This window comes from Lethenteron reissneri, chromosome 14 (assembly GCF_015708825.2).
Source record: "Lethenteron reissneri isolate LAM-NWPU_2019-01 chromosome 14, ASM1570882v1, whole genome shotgun sequence".
In the NCBI taxonomy this organism is placed as follows: Eukaryota; Metazoa; Chordata; class Hyperoartia; order Petromyzontiformes; family Petromyzontidae; genus Lethenteron; species Lethenteron reissneri.
This window is the reverse complement of record NC_083792.1, coordinates 7002610-7018735: the sequence shown is the minus strand read 5'-3', so window position 1 is coordinate 7018735 and position 16126 is coordinate 7002610. Positions and strand designations below refer to the sequence as shown.

Below are 16126 nucleotides of genomic sequence, written 5' to 3'. Positions count from 1 at the left end.
AGGAACACACCAATCTGATATGTTTATTCCATAATGTAGGCATGTATGTACGCACGCAATCACACGTTATGCTTGACGTTCACCGCGGCGATGGAGCGAAGAGATTGGCTTGTGCGCAGGTACCAGAGATGGATCGTTGCATCGCGAGCCTGAGAGAAAGAGATGGCGACAGCATAGGGGCCTTCATCCAGCAGTTTCCTAATTAATTGATTTGCGGTTTCATTTTTCAAATTGTGAAAATTTGTAAGATGAAGCTGGCACGCAATGTCCGAGCTGTTTCCTGGAATGGCGTCACGGGAACTTCCAATGTCCACCGTGAAGAAGACGGTAGTAGTGTACGGTTAAAATGCACGCCGTAGCCTCGCGCATCGCGGCCTGCCACTAGGTTCGAACCGCAAACCTCTGCAACAAGTGAGCGGACGCGCTGCCGCTGGGCCACGTCGGCCAGGCCCCATAATGATCGATGATGAACCTCATTCCCGACCCGTTACCCGGCGGGATACCGGTGTGCGAGACCCGTTGGCTCGTGCGCTTGCTGTGCCCACGAACAGGCTAATGAGAGGTTCTTGGGCGCGTTGGAGTGGCAGCCCTCGTAGGACTGCTTCCGTCCCCATTCATCGCCCTTTGCTGCTCGCGCGTGGCACCTCATTACAATATGCAGTCGCAGCGCCTCCGCGCTTTAATTATCCTTCCGAGCGCACGGGCTGCAATGGGATTGGAGGCTGGGGAATTGGTGCCAGGTATTTTATTGACAGAAATTATGACCTTGGCATCGATCGGCGCCCCCGACGCTTTGCATTCCTCAACAATTACGTTGACACAGATGGGTTTGCGATGGGAATTCCAATTTCCAGACGCATTACATCATTCAATTGATTTGAAAGAAATAATTATTCCACGAGATGGGATGGGGGCCCATCACTCGCTGCAAGTCGGCTGGCCGTGAACTATGGCGTGTCGGCCGCCCGGCATGTTACCAGTGGTCGTCCCGGACCCCGCCATAGTAATGTGGCCTTTCCACATTACACTGTCATCGCATTGGTCACGTGACACATCGCATGATGCGTCACTTCAGTGCCTTTCCAGCATTACGTGGCGTTGGGTGGCATCACCTTTGTCAATGCGAAGACGACGGTTAAACCGTAAAAAAAGAGCTACAAAAAATCCTGAATGTGTTTACATCCGAAACTGCACCCTCACTCGTGCACATCACACGTCGTATCAATGTATGTATGTTGAACTCGTTCCCACTGTACGTAGCCAACCGTGTTGACACAGGCGACGCCACGTTCTCTTGACCGTGCCTCCCCCGCTCTCCACCCCCCACCCAGACGTGTCGGTCCCTCGCTTGGTTGTCCAGCCGGTGGACCAGGTGGTGAGTCGGAACGAGGCGGCCTTCTTCCACTGCCAGTTCACGGCCGACCCGCCCCCCACGCTCACCTGGTACATCAACGGCGAGCCCATCACCAACAAGCCCCGGTGAGAAGCCCAGCGCTGCCTCGGTCAGGAGTCATTACCGTAGTAGTAATAATAACAATTGTTAATATTCACGGACGTTTCGCAGTATTATTGACTTCCTGGATTTTACTCCAAATTCCTGGATCTTGTTTTGATAATGTTTGACGCAATTTGAAGGGGAACGCTACGCCTATTTTCATCGCTAAAAATGGTTGTGAGAATTGTGAGCTGCAACAACGATAATTGGCACCTAGTTCAACGCAGGAAAAAAAAAATCCTCAACGTGATCGCGATCGTGCTGTCTGTGTCGCGTCTCGAGATGCGAGATCCCACTCGGAGAGCCGTGCGAGCCGGCGTGTTACAGGGACCGTTCGGAGAGCCGTGCGAGCCGGCGGGTTACAGGGACCGTTCAGAGAGCCGTGCGAGCCGGCGTGTTACAGGGACCGTTCAGAGAGCCGTGCGAGCCGGCGTGTTACAGGGACCACTCAGAGAGCCGTGTGAGCCGGCGTGTTACAGGGACCGTTCAGAGAGCCGTGTGAGCCGGCATGTTACAGGGATTGCTCAGAGAGCCGTGCGAGCCGGCGTATTACAGGGATTGCTCAGAGAGCCGTGTGAGTCGGCGTGTTACAGAGACCACTCAGGAGAGCCGTGTGAGCCGGCGTGTTACAGGGACCGCTCGTGGAAGCAAAACTCGCAGAGCCCCCTGAGATTCCTTCACATGACCTCTGGTCTGCACCGCACGGGGCAGGCCATTCCCACGTGCTTTGCCACTGACAGTAATACTCATCGTGTGACCGCCAACTCGATGTTAATTTAAAATCTCGGCTGGGAATTAGCCACATTCAGTGCAGAACCAAATTTAATGCGATCAGGGTTTGTTTTGTGCAGTCGTTGGGTGACCGAACTGAGACCAATCAATACTTGAGAACCCGGATTTAACCACGGGCAGCTGGAACCTGGATTTGAACCCAGGATCTCAACGGTGCCAGCTTAACGCTCTGACTGCTGAGCCACTTTGGCCACCTCTAAATGAGTGCCTCGCTTCGTGTGGGAGGAAATCCACCACCATACGGTAAACAGTCGCAGCTCTGCTTTACGGATGGATTTGCAAACACATTTGCTCTCCTGCCACCCGCTGGCCACCTTGCAGATGAGCAGGAAGTTTGCACGACCCACCAACCATACACATTGCAACACGACGCGGAGTTACGTAGCGGCGCCCAGATGCTGCACTGAAGCAGTGAGCCACGTGTACGCTCTAGACGGCAGAGGAGAGCAGCAAGGTCTTGGGTCTGAACAGTGGCAGGGACCTTGTAAGTATCTTATGTAAAATGATCTTTCGCATTACTTCTCTCCCTCCATGTACACCCCCCCCACCCTCCCCACGTGCGTGTTGAACGCGCGGCGCGATCGATCGAGTGTAACCGAGCTCACCGCGTCCTATCTCCGTGCCGCCCTTCAGGACCACGATCTTCCCCAACGGCTCGCTGCTCATCTCGCAAGTGAAGCAGCGCAACGTGGGCGCGTACCGCTGCGTGGCACGGGGGGCGCGTGGGAAGGAGGCCTCCGCCGAGGCCACGCTGGCGCTGGCCTGTGAGGCTCGCACGGCCGCGTCGGCGGCACCGCACTCGGCGCACTCGCCCGGTCCTACCACGCTCGCCAGACTCATCGTTTTGACCGCGCTCTCCAAACTCGGCATTCTTGCTGCGATCTCTACACTCGCCGCATTAAACGCACGCACGGTCTAACCATTCTCACCATGCTCACTGCATTGGCTGCGCTCGCCGCGCTTACTGCATTCACGACGCTGACCACTCACCGCCGCGGTCCATGCGGCAGTGTTGACAGCTTGCACCGTGTGCCCCGTGCACGGCTGTGAATATCTGGCGAAAGCGCGTCACATTATCTGACTCCCCTCTGCATGTGTATTTCGGTACTTCATGCCGTAAATTTTTAAATGTTGTTTTAATTGAGACCTCGGTATGTCAGGGCTCATATGACTGCGCCAGTTTACACTGCTCCGAAGGCCTGATCATAGGCCACAGATGCCCGCCGTGACTGTGAATGAGATTCAAATCCGTTCAGTGTGAGTGCGGCTGCCAGGCGTGTTGGTACATCGCAGGACCCGTGAGAACTGGCGACGGCTTGGCGAGGCCTTCATCCATCAGTGGGATTGAATGACGACTGTTGACGACGACGACGCCGTGAGGCTCACGGTTTTGCCCGTCGGGTGTTCCCCGCCGACCTGCCCCCACGCCAGACATCGGCGATCTGGTGTCGCTGGATGCGGTGGCGGTGCAGGAGGGCGCGTCGCGGCGCGTGCAGTGTGGCCCTGTGCCGGGGCAGCCCCCGCCGGCCGTTTGGTGGGAGCGTGACGGCGTGAGGATCGGCGCGGGCCGTGACGGCGGGGGTCGCGTGCACGTCACCGACGCCGGCGAGCTGCGGCTGGACCCGGCGCGCGCAGGCGATTCCGGCACGTACCAGTGCGTCGCCGAGAACAAGGCCGGGCGCCGGCAGCAGGAGGTCACCATCTCCGTGGCGAGTACGTGCGCAGCCGGCGTGTGCGTGAGCGAGCGACGTTCGAAGTCTAGCGATTTCTAAATCGGGCCGGAGAGCGTTTATGCACGAGCTCTGTTGCTAAGGGGAGTGTGGGATGAGATGATGCGAATGAAACTTCAATCTAAAGCTACTTTGCTGTGAGAGATTCTCCCTCGAGAACCGGTCACGTTGGTCAAAGCCCTAAACGCTAGAGACCCTTGATCGTCGGGCAGCAATGCGGATTAGAGGGGAAAGTTCACACGCACACCACAATCTCTGCATGATCCGCCAACCCCCGCAGCCGTGCCGGTGTGGGTGATGCCGCCGGTGGACAGCGCCCTGCAGGAGGGGCAGCCGGGGTTCCTGCACTGCTCCACCAACGCCACGCCAACCCCACACGTCGCTTGGTACAAGAACAACTTCGATATCTCAGTGGTACGAGCGCCACTCTCCTCATTCCTCTCAGGGGGGCGACGTGGGGTGACGTGGGGGGGTTGTGACACAGGGTGATGCGGGGTGGGCCCACATGAGGAGAACGCTGTAGAATTTGTACTCGCTCATTAAGTACGACTTTAACAATCCTCCCCGCGACTGGCATTACGTGGAGAGGCCTTCGTCCGCCAGTGGAATGGAAATCGCCGAGAAGTATGTAGACCGGATAGATTGAGCTAGAGGCGGAGACGGATGAATGGACAAAGTTTGACCGAAATATTGTCAGACAGACACATGGACACACATTTTGGCATATCGACAGATTGTGGGACATGTCGGTAACAAGGTGGACAAATCAACTCTGAGACACGCAGGTAGACAGACGCACAGACAAGTAGAATTCCTTGGAGACAGCTGGGACAAGCGGGAACATTCTCTGTCGGATAACAAAACAAACACAATACTGGCGCTTTCATTGTCCAAATAAACCGCACAGTGGCTGATCTTGTTTAAAGGTGTAAATTGGAACGGTCGTTTCGTCATTCATTAAAATGGCGTCAACATCCCACAAACATTTGTAAAACGGTAAAAACAAAGTGTCTTCGGCGTGAAACAGGCGCCAGCCACTCGCCGCGCTCGCGGGCAAGGAAACCCGTTAGCGTCCACGGCGTCGAATGGCCCGACGCGGTTGTGCCAAGTGCGGTTTGTGCCGCGCGTGTTCTCTGCTCCGCTTGCGGCGGTGACGCGCGCGTGCGGTTTGCGCCGTGTGTGCATCCGTGCAGCAGGACGGGCGGTTCGAGGTGTTCCCCAACGGCACGCTGCGGATCAACGCGGTGGAGGTGTACGACGGCACCGTGTACACCTGCAACAGCAGCACCGCCGCCGGCTCCATCACCAGGGCGGCGCGTGTGCACGTGCTCGGTGAGGCCCCGCGCACGGGGAGGCCCGCCGTGGCATCCCAGCAGTCCCGTCGTTCGCCCGCTCGTCACCACGGCAACCACATCGTTCGTTCACTCGCTCACTCGCTCACTCACTCCTCACCGGGGCAGCCCTGGCACTCACATCTCACCACGGCAGCCACGTCGCTGGCTCACTCACTCCTCACCGGAGTAGCCCTGTTACTCAACCTTTACCAGGGCAGCCACATCACTCACTCCTCACCAGCCAACCCTCTCGCTTACCAGGTAGTGGATAATTCCACAAGGCTGCCTAAAGCTCGGTCTACCAAATACAACTTGGTCTATCGGAAACGGTTTGGTCTTGGGCTTTCACCGACCCCGGTCTTCTCAAAGCAGCAACGGCAAGCTGTCAATTGGGCATCCAGTCAACCACCTGGCAAGCACACACACAGCAACCAACCGGCCAACCGCCCGGCCGCCGTGAGCAATCTGTCAGCCCTTTTAAACCCACCTAACACAAACACCGTGCATTTATTTTTAGTTTGTGAAGGAATTTGAAAAGTGGGGGAAAGAAGAGGTCAAGCTGCGGAAATGAGCTGAGACGACGACAAACGAGTGAAAATAGCTCGGGGCGGCTCATTTTGTTTCTCCGTTAAATGGTCAATAAGGCTTGGGGGGTGGGGGTCTCTCGAGCGGGGCGAGCGCTTTCACGTGCGAGGAGTCTCCATCAAAATGAGACGTGGCGATACGTCTCCCCGCCCTGGCCGCTTTGTCCACGCGAGGCGCCCGCTCCGCTTGTCCGGCACGCAGGCCGAAGGCGGCGGCTATTGTGTGCCTGCCACCGCCACTGCGGCGGCGCAGGTGGGACGAACAGGTTTTCCCGCACCCGAGTACCCGCGTGTTGGGTTACCGGGCCGCGCACGCAAATCCACTCTCTCCCTCCGCTCCTCGCCTGCCAGCGCACGTCCCCTCCCTACCCCCCCACCCGTCCGCCCCCTCCCACCCTCGTTTGTCTTCTCGCCTCATTTCCAGAACCTGTTCCGTCTCAATTAATCTCCCATCGGGCTGCGCCTTGGGCCGCAGCGCTCGTGCACGGTCGGCCGTGAGTGCCGGAACGTTGCGGTGCAGCGACGGTCGCTCGCCGTGCGCTTGCGTGGAATTTTTTCCCCCGAACTCGTCACTTGTTATCGATCTTTGTCATCGTCTTATCTCGTCTTTTTCCGGAATAGTTCCCGTTGTGGCCATCACGAGGCCCCCCTCCATCCGATTCGATCGGCCGCCCCCCCCCCCTCTTGCTTTTCCCGCCTCCGGTGTCGCTATTGCTCTTCAGATCCTATCCCCCATCCAGCTGCTGCTCTTCCTCGTAGCCCTTCCAGCATGCCGTCCACGATCGTCGTCTTTTATTGTTGCCGTTCGCTTCCGATCGTTTCTTAAGATAATTATTTTATAATCGTTAAGTAGCCGAGGGGTCACCTTATTGGGAGAAGCCGTTTGGTTTTCTGTGTGCGGTCGATTGAGGATGTGGCTCCTTCGAATTGCAAGGGAAATACGGGAGGTGCTGCCACTCGTGCGCATCGCCGCTAAGCTAATTTAAACCGCCGCGACGCAAAAGATTATCCCGCTGTGTGACTCAGCCCGGCTTAATTATCCAGGCTCCTAAAACCCGATGGCCCTGACGTAGCGGCCTGCAGCAGGGGCGGCAACCTCGCGACGTCTCGGCATCGTATCGAGCAAGCGGGCCTTGCGGGAGGCTGGGCGTGCGGATGAATGCGGGCTTGGGAAAAAGCGATCGCCATTTCGTCAACCGCGTCACTAAGTCACTAAATTACGCCCGGCATAAAAACCGGCGGAATTTCCCCAATAGGATTTGCACGCACGCAGAAGTAAGCGCGATGGCAAGACGTGGCGGTCGTCACCCGCGCCGGTCGTGGTGACCTCTTGACCTTTTCCACACTGTGATTGAATAGGTCACCAGAAGCGCAGGTGATTCAGTGTCCCCTCATCGTGCCTCCGTGCTCAGCTCATCCGAGGTCATTGGCCAGGCAGAGTTAATTGGATGTAGAGGGGCAGATTAATCATCGTGGGTAGAAGACGCCCACCGGCCCTCCCTGGGCAGGGCGGGGGGGGGGGTGCCTGTAACTTTACCGGGGTGTTTGCGTTTCTATTAAGATGCCTGCGCTGCGCGTTGTGCTATTGTGCCGCGCGGCCACAGAGAGTGGCGTGCGCACACTGCGGTCGTGGGCGTGATCGTTAAAAGCTTCCTGGCTGCCGCTCGACGAGTCTGACGCACCCTTCAATGGCTGATTAATGATCCCCGCGCCCCGACGCGAGGGTCGAGCGTTGACACCCCACCACAGAGAGCGCTCGATTGCGGGATCTTTCGCGCCTTCGCACAAAGCGCTTCACGCGCCGCCGTGCGTTAAGTGTTGCCTCCACGGTGAGCACACACACGCGTGCACCCTCTCAGAGCACGGCCCTGTGTCCACACTGTCAAGGTCAAGAGGTCGTCGCATCTAACGCCGTCAGCCTGTCGCGTCAAACACCTCGCCGACGCTTCCTTCTAGCCGATCCCAGAGTTGTGGCAAAGTTGGCGCTCGACCTCCATGGACCGTACTTACAGTCTCATCGCCGCCACCACCGTCTGGCTTTGTCTTCTATTCCCATTGGTCGGTGACCTCTGGGTATCATTGCAATGCCCGTCTCGATCAATTGCCCTTCTTCTCTACCCTGCACAGCCTCCACTTTGCTGATTACGTGCTTCCACCACGTTCTTCCCGTGTCATACTCTGAATCTCCAAGTTGCTCAGCCTATCCCGCCGTGGAATTCCCAGCATCATTTGTTAAAGTCCGGCTCTCTGACCCATACAGTCAACTTCAGTTTGTGGCCATAGAAATTGTTGGACACTAACACAGCCAGTACGTGTGTGTGTCTTTGCGTGTGAGCGCAGTGGGGAGCGGTCGTGCAGTGGCTAGTGCACTGCGCTATGAACTCGGCGACCTAAGTTTGATTCCCGCTCACGACCAATAACGGTGGCAAATATCTGAAGCCGTCCTAGGCCTTCCTATAGGTCGATTCAGCACTTGGGAGATGAAGGTGGCCAGGCGTTTTGCTGGCCAGCCACCCCCTCGTGTGCCGTGCCGGCCTTAATAGGTGCTCGCTAACAGCACTTGCCCCAACTGTCTGTTAAAGGTTATATAGGGGGGTCTTTGTAAGCGTGCGTGGGCTGCGTTTAGTCTGGTGAGGCATCGCGTAAAATAACTGCGCTTAAACGTTTGCTTAACCACGTTTTGCATTCCTGCCTGAAATGACATCAGCACTTCAATTCCAGCCCCTGGGGGCCCTTCGGTTGTAGCCATAACGTGGCCCATAAATAAATACAGGACCATTACTAATTTCAAAATACGGCCCTGCTGAATTAAAGCGTGCACGTACGTGAGTTTTCTGTGCTGTAATTCGGTGTTTTAATAGGATGCAGATGCAGTCGTGCGTTTTAATGGGAAGCCGTTGGATATCGTCCCGGATTATTTATTCATTTGTGTATGGTCTCGGCGCGTTTCGTTAAGATGTGCGCGTGGGATTCCACGAGGCTCCTGGGGAGTTTACGATCTCAGACTCGCGATCACACCAGAGGCGGGGGAGCAGACGCCGTCGCTTGTGCGCTGTCGTCGCTCGCGGCGATCGATTCCATTTATTAAGTTTTCGTTCTGTTCCAGCGAACCTCAAGTTCACGCCGACGCCGCAGCTGCACCAGTGCCTGGAGCTGGGGAAGAGCAGCAGCGTCCACTGCTCGGCTACGGGCCGTGAGCCACCCGTCATCACGTGGAGCAGACAGGGTTGGTACCCCCTCCCTCACTCCCCCACCCTCCCCGGAGCCCACTCGGCACGGTGTTAGAGTGGGGAAGGAATGGAGAAGGTAACGGGGAAGGAACTGGGAGATGTGGGGAAGATGGAGAAGTGCAGGAAGGCATGGGGGAGGTGCATGGAGGGGTGGGGAAGCAGAACCAGGGTGATTTTTTAAATGACTAAATTTGGATCGTGTTGCCGGCACACAACGGCCTACTCCACTTTGGAGTGACGTTACGGGTATCTTTTTGTGAAGCAGACGGCGCGAAGTATTTTTTTGGTTAATACAGACCGCAGTGTCAACCCAGGGCAGCATGTCCTCATTTCACTGTGCCACCGCGTGTCCCCGTGTGTCCTCGTGTGTATGCGGGGAGCAGGCCACGGCGCACCGCTACCCCCCGGCGTGGCACAGGAGGCCGGCACGCTTGTCTTCCGGAAGGTGGACGCCTCACACGAGGGCGACTACTCGTGCACCGCCTCCAACTCCATGCAGGGCGACATTGAGGCCACCGTCCGGCTGCAGGTTGCCGGTGAGCGCGACGCTTGTGACAGCGGAGGGCGAGTGGTGATGTCTGTAGGTTGCCGGCGGATGCGACGCCTGCACGAGTAGTGGCGAGCGTGACACCTGTACGGCGGTGTTGGCGAGCGAGACTCCTGTAGGGAGGTGCGGTGGTGAGCGTGAGATGCCTGGAGGCTGCGCGTGACATACTCGCCGTCCACCGTATGGAACCAGCTCCGCCACTACCCAGGAGTCGAACTGGGGACCTCACGATGCATCTCGATTCCACCTCTCCTGCCGGAATCCTAACCTCACATCGTTATTATAATTATGTAACTGTACGCTTGTGCAATGAGGATTTCCTCTCATCAGGGGGATAGAGGGGGGATAATCATTGCACTCACGAGGGAGGCCAAACGGATCCCTCTAATTGAACTTGGGATTTTCTTGTTTGTGGAGCTGTGGGAACAGCTGTTCCTTTGGTAGAAATAGTCGAGGGCCTTGTCACGGGACTCCACCGGGAGAAAGAAAATAAAAAAATACGAAACCCAAAGGCATTGTCGCTTGCTGAGCGATTCGTGCCTCGCACGCCATTGACGAGGGGGGGGGGGTGGCGGAAAGGGGTGGGCGGATGCCACCGGAACATCCCTAATCACAGGGCTCAAGCTGCCGCTGCTCCCACTCGTCGCAGATCACGAATAGCGGCTTAATTAAAAATCATCACCGGAATTCGCCTTTGCCGTCACCGAGAGGAAATGCAGACGTCGACGCTCATCCCGGCCAGTCTTCACCGGAATATACAGAGTGTTAAGTTTATTTTTACTTGGGCACGGTGAATATTGTGGAGAGGGTGGGTGGAGCTGGGTCGCTTTGTGATGTCAGACGGTGCGGATGTAATAGGCCCGGCTGAAATGCAATTTGTCGTCGGCGTTGGACGGTTTCCGGAGGCGTTCCGGGAGTTAAATGTGCGGATTGCCTCGCCGCGTTGTAATGAGTTTTTCCGGCGCGCGCACGCGCACCCTAATTTCGGCCGAGCGAGCGATTGAATCTACGCCCCGCGAACTCATCTCGACGAAGCGGCCCACCCCCTCTCGGTCTCCGCGTCACGATCGCCTTCGCGGCGTGAAAGAAAAAAAAAAACGCGCCGGGCCGACATAATGGCTCGCCACTTACGCTGTCAGGATTGGCGAGGCGCGGCGTGAGAAATCCCACGGGGGGGCCCCCACCGCGGGCCGGGGAGGGCCCGGCACCCCGCGTATTGTTGTCATCCGACCGGGAAATTGTGATGCTGCACGGGCAGAGGATGAATCGCGTGTAAATTTAGCCGCTTTATTTTGTTATTACTTTTTTTCTAATATTTCCAGCCGTAAGATGTCACACCCCAGACAGCAGGTGGAGGAGTCTTGTGACGGTAATGATCAGAAAGCCCCGAGGGGGGGAACCTCGCTGCGATTGAAGCCGCGGAGTTCTCCTCAATCTCTCGCTCTCTCACTCTCTCGCTCGCTCTCCCCTCTCACTCTTTCAATCTCTCACTTTCTCTTAATCTCTTTCTCTCATTCTCTATCGCTCTCAATCTCTTGCTATCGCTGTCTCAATCTGGCGCTCTCTTACTGGCGCTCTCTCTCTCGGTCACTGTCGCTCGCTCACTCTCTTGCCCTCGCTTGCTCACTCGCTCACTCACCCTCTCTCGCTCTCTCACTCTCTTTCACACACTCCCCTCTCTCTTGCTCACTCGCTCTCTCCCCACGGTGGGAAGGGAAGCGGTGGTAGTGACCGTATTGCGAGCGCCGCGGTGGCCCGGTGTGTGTCAGCATGGCGAGGTGGCGCGCTCGCCTGCGATCCGCCGCTTTGGAAACGAGGTTTGGTGGATCATGTCCAGGTTGGCAGTACAGCAAGTCGGTTGATGAACCCGTCCTTGTGGGCATTTGAGTGGTATCCTCTCGCACGCACCTTGGGTTTTCTCCGGGTATCACTATTTTCCTCTGATACGAAAGCACATTCTCAAGGCAGCACACTCCCAACAACGTGTCCTACGACTCGTGGCACAGTTACCCATCAGTCCTACCCAGACCCCTCGAGACCCCCAGAACCCCCAGACCCCTCGAGACCCCCCAGACCCCTCGAGACCCCCACACCCCGCGAGCCCCCCTTGCGTGAGTAAGGCACTGTAACGTCTCTCCGGCAGTCACTTAAGAGCTCACTCGGTGCTGCACTTAGGGCGCACGCGGGAGGACGCGGGATGCGCCGCGCGAGCGAGCGGCTGTCACGCTCGAGTGTGATGATGCCCCTGAGCTGCGACCGCATCACAGCTGGAGCGCCGCCGAAGCACTTATTATATTTTTATTTAAGCCTCCTCCTCGGTACACGCGCGTGCGTGTCACAGCACGGCCGAGCCGGCCAGCTGTAATGGTGCAACGAGTGGGAAAGAGTGGGTCTTTGTGCAGTGCCCGTGGCTGGAGTTGTCTGGGTGGGCAAGCGTGAAGGTGCACGCGTGTGTGTGCGTGTGGAGAGCGGTGGCACGGTGGTGAGCGCGATGCACTACGAACCCGGCAACCAGAGTTCGATTCCCGCTCACGGCTAACATTGGTGACGAATATCTGAACCAGTCCTGGGCTTCCTCCTCGGTCAACTCGGCGTCAAATGAGTACCGAGTTCAATGTGTAAACATCGCCACTCGGGTACAAAGGCGGCCGGGTGTGGGGATGGCTACCTTACCCCCCATGTGCCACGGCGGCCTTCGTACGTGCTCGCTTGCAGCAATTCCTCATACGGGGGATCTTTTTCTTCGTGGATATGCACATATATTTTCCCCTATGTTTTTTTTTTATACTTTTGCACTTTTGTGCATGTGTAGTGACATCGGGGATGTCACTGTATGGTGCCGGCCCAGAAGGGCCATGTCGTTCGATGTTCCTACATCGTGGACAGCACCGTGTGGGTGGCTGTGTGTGACACAGCCCTAGCGTGGACAGCACCGTGTGGGTGGCTGTGTGTGACACCAGCCCTAGCGTGGACAGCACCGTGTGGGTGGCTGTGTGTAATGCCAGCCCTCGCGGGGCTCGGCGAGCACTGGGAAAGTGCGGGCACCACGCACAGCGTGTGGTGGGGGCTCCCCCGAGGGGGAGTGGGTGAGTGTCAGCCCAGGGGTGGTAGGGTTGCCCCAGGCCATGGCACTCTGGTTGACCCCGTAGACACATGATCCGGAGTTTCCACACAGGAGGCCCCAGATTGGGGGGGAGGGGGGGGGCTAGTGGGTGATCACGTGTCCGGGGAAAGCTCTTGAGAAGGATGGAGAGGGAACGAGAATGCTCGTGAAGGCAGGCGGGGCCGAGGGCGGAGCGGCCCCGACCAGAGAGGGATATAAGGTGGGTCCCTGAGAGGGACTGGGGTCGCTGCGTTCTACAAGTGGGAAGCTCAACATCTACAAGCTGGAAGCTCTAGATCTACAAGCTGGAAGCTCAACACCTACAAGCTGGAAGCTCAACACCTACAAGCTGGAAGCTCAACACCTACAAGCTGGAAGCTCAACATCTACAAGCTGGAACCTCTACATCTACAAGCTGGAACCTCTACAGCTACAAGCTGGAAGCTCTACACCTACAAGCCGGAAGCTCTACAGCTACAAGCTGGAAGCTCAATGTCTACAGGCTGGAAGCTCTACAGCTACAGGCTGGAAGCTCTACAGCTACAAGCTGGAAGCTCTACATCTACAAGCTGGAAGCTCTACATATACAAGCTGGAAGCTCTACATCTACAAGCTGGAAGCTCTACATCTACAAGCTGGAAGCTCAACATCTACAAGCTGGAAGCTCTACATCTACAAGCTGGAAGCTCAACACCTACAAGCTGGAAGCTCAACACCTACAAGCTGGAAGCTCAACTTCTACAAGCTGGAAGCTCGACAGCTACAAGCTGGAAGCTCAACATCTACAAGCGGGTAGCTCAACACCTACAAGCTGGAAGCTCAACGTCTACAAGCTGGAAGCTCAACATCTACAAGCTGGAACCTCTACATCTACAAGCTGGAAGCTCAACACCTACAAGCTGGAAGCTCAACACCTACAAGCTGGAAGCTCAACATCTACAAGCTGGAAGCTCAACATCTACAAGCTGGAACCTCTACAGCTACAAGCTGGAACCTCTACAGCTACAAGCTGGAAGCTCTACACCTACAAGCCGGAAGCTCTACAGCTACAAGCTGGAAGCTCAATGTCTACAGGCTGGAAGCTCTACAGCTACAAGCTGGAAGCTCTACATCTACAAGCTGGAAGCTCAACATCTACAAGCTGGAAGCTCAATATCTACAAGCTGGAAGCTCAACGTCTACAAGCTGGAAGCTCAACATCTACAAGCTGGAAGCTCAACATCTACAAGCTGGAAGCTCAACGTCTACAAGCTGGAAGCTCAATATCTACAAGCTGGAAGCTCAACGTCTACAAGCTGGAAGCTCAACGTCTACAAGCTGGAAGCTCAACGTCTACAAGCTGGAAGCTCAACGTCTACAAGCTGGAAGCTCCACGTCTCCAAGCGGGAAGCTCAACACCTACAAGCTGGAAGCTCAACATCTACAAGCTGGAAGCTCAACGTCTACAAGCTGGAAGCTCAATATCTACAAGCTGGAAGCTCAACGTCTACAAGCTGGAAGCTCAACGTCTACAAGCTGGAAGCTCAACGTCTACAAGCTGGAAGCTCAACGTCTACAAGCTGGAAGCTCAACGTCTACAAGCTGGAAGCTCCACGTCTCCAAGCGGGAAGCTCAACACCTACAAGCTGGAAGCTCAACATCTACAAGCTGGAAGCTCAACATCTACCAGCTGGAAGCTCAACACCTACAAGCTGGAAGCTCAACATCTACAAGCTGGAAGCTCAACATCTACAAGCTGGAAGCTCAACGTCTACAAGCTGGAAGCTCTATGTCTACAAGCTGGAAGCTCAACATCTACAAGCTGGAAGCTCAACATCTACAAGCTGGAAGCTCAACATCTACAAGCTGGAAGCTCAACACCTACAAGCTGGAAGCTCAACATCTACAAGCTGGAAGCTCAACACCTACAAGCTGGAAGCTCAACACCTACAAGCTGGAAGCTCAACGTCTCAAGCTTTGTCCTACGAGGCAACCACGTGGTCGGAGACCTGAGCGAGGGCCCGACCCTTCGTAGCAGTAACTCCTTCGTATAGGGTAGTTAGCTGGGTTGTCACCACCCTAGGTTGTATCTGGTAAAGGGGCAGTTAGCCCTTTGTGTTATGGTGTTACAAATAGAAGTGTTGCCTCTAAAAGGAACAATGTCTGCGACTCAGTTGGACTCACTACACATGTGTGTATTCATCTTGTCAGTCAGCCGTCTCCGCTTCATAACCTCAAAGTGCACCTAGCCTAGCACAAGCACTGTGGTGACATCATCACCACTTAGAGGCAAATGGTTGTTGTTGTTTATGTATCTGGGTTTGTGTGAGTTTATTACTTGAAGCGGTGTAAACATCACTGCTGGGAAGACAAAGGCAGCCGGGTGTGTTCCTAGCCACTCCACTCCCTCGTGCGCCGTGCCAGCTTTAATAGGTGCTCGCTAACAGCACTTGCACATTTTATGTAGGCTCTGGGAGACATTCATCTCTGTGCATTGTGTGTGTAATTGTGCACATCTGTGCTTGCGATTTATTTTGGGCATGCTTGCGTGTATTTGTGTGTGCGTTTGTGCTTGCGTGTCTATGTATGTATGTATGTGCGTGCACATACGGCGCGTGCATGATGCATGCATGTGCATACAGGGTTGTGCGTACATGATGCGTGCATGATGCGTATATATAGTGTGCGTATGCCCGGTGTGTGCATGTATGATGCGTACTTATATTGTGTGGGCTTGAGTACGCGACGCGATTCTTCCCTCGCTCACCGCAGGTGGCCGTTTGAGAGAGTCCGACCAAGAGCGCAGATTAGCGCCGCAGTGCCACAATAGACGCTCCCAGCAAACACGACTCCCCCCTGCCCCCTCCCCCCCCCCCGCCGCCCCCTCCACCCAACCCACAAAAACAAATTCATAAAGAGCCCGTGCTGGCATGGGGATGGGCGGTGGAGGAGCTGTCGCGAGGCCAAGCTGCCGTGAATGGGATTTCTAATTAAACGTTCCCGCACCTTGCGAGCCGCTGCCGCGCTTATCGCGCGGGCAAGGTAAACGACGCGCCGCCGCCCCCACCGCCGATTCCAGCGGATTTTTTCCCACAGCCGCGGCCCGCGGGCGCGCGTTGTTATCTTGCCGGCGAGCGTGGAGGCGGAGCGACACCCGAGACGACGCATACCAATGCCCCGAACATCGCATCGTCGCCCCCCACCCCCTCACACGGTGATGGATTGTAGGCGAGTTACAGTTAGCCCCCTCGACATCCTCCCCACAACCCCCCCACTCACCCTTTATGCCAAATCCGACCCGCGCGGAGGTTCGACGAAGCGTCGCGATTGAT

The 16126-nt window shown here is 56.2% G+C and overlaps 1 protein-coding gene across 1 annotated transcript in view; it reads left to right on the top strand.

Annotated features, from left to right (window-relative positions):
* The window catches only part of PTK7 (protein tyrosine kinase 7 (inactive)), a 92813-nt gene that overhangs the window by 45885 nt on the left and 30802 nt on the right, over positions 1-16126 (top strand). Inside the window, exons 5-11 of the mRNA XM_061551332.1 lie at positions 1332-1479; positions 2921-3051; positions 3719-4000; positions 4298-4431; positions 5211-5349; positions 9042-9161; positions 9549-9701. Of these exons, the coding sequence (XP_061407316.1) occupies positions 1332-1479; positions 2921-3051; positions 3719-4000; positions 4298-4431; positions 5211-5349; positions 9042-9161; positions 9549-9701 (1107 nt within the window). The remainder of the gene's footprint in view (positions 1-1331; positions 1480-2920; positions 3052-3718; positions 4001-4297; positions 4432-5210; positions 5350-9041; positions 9162-9548; positions 9702-16126) is intronic.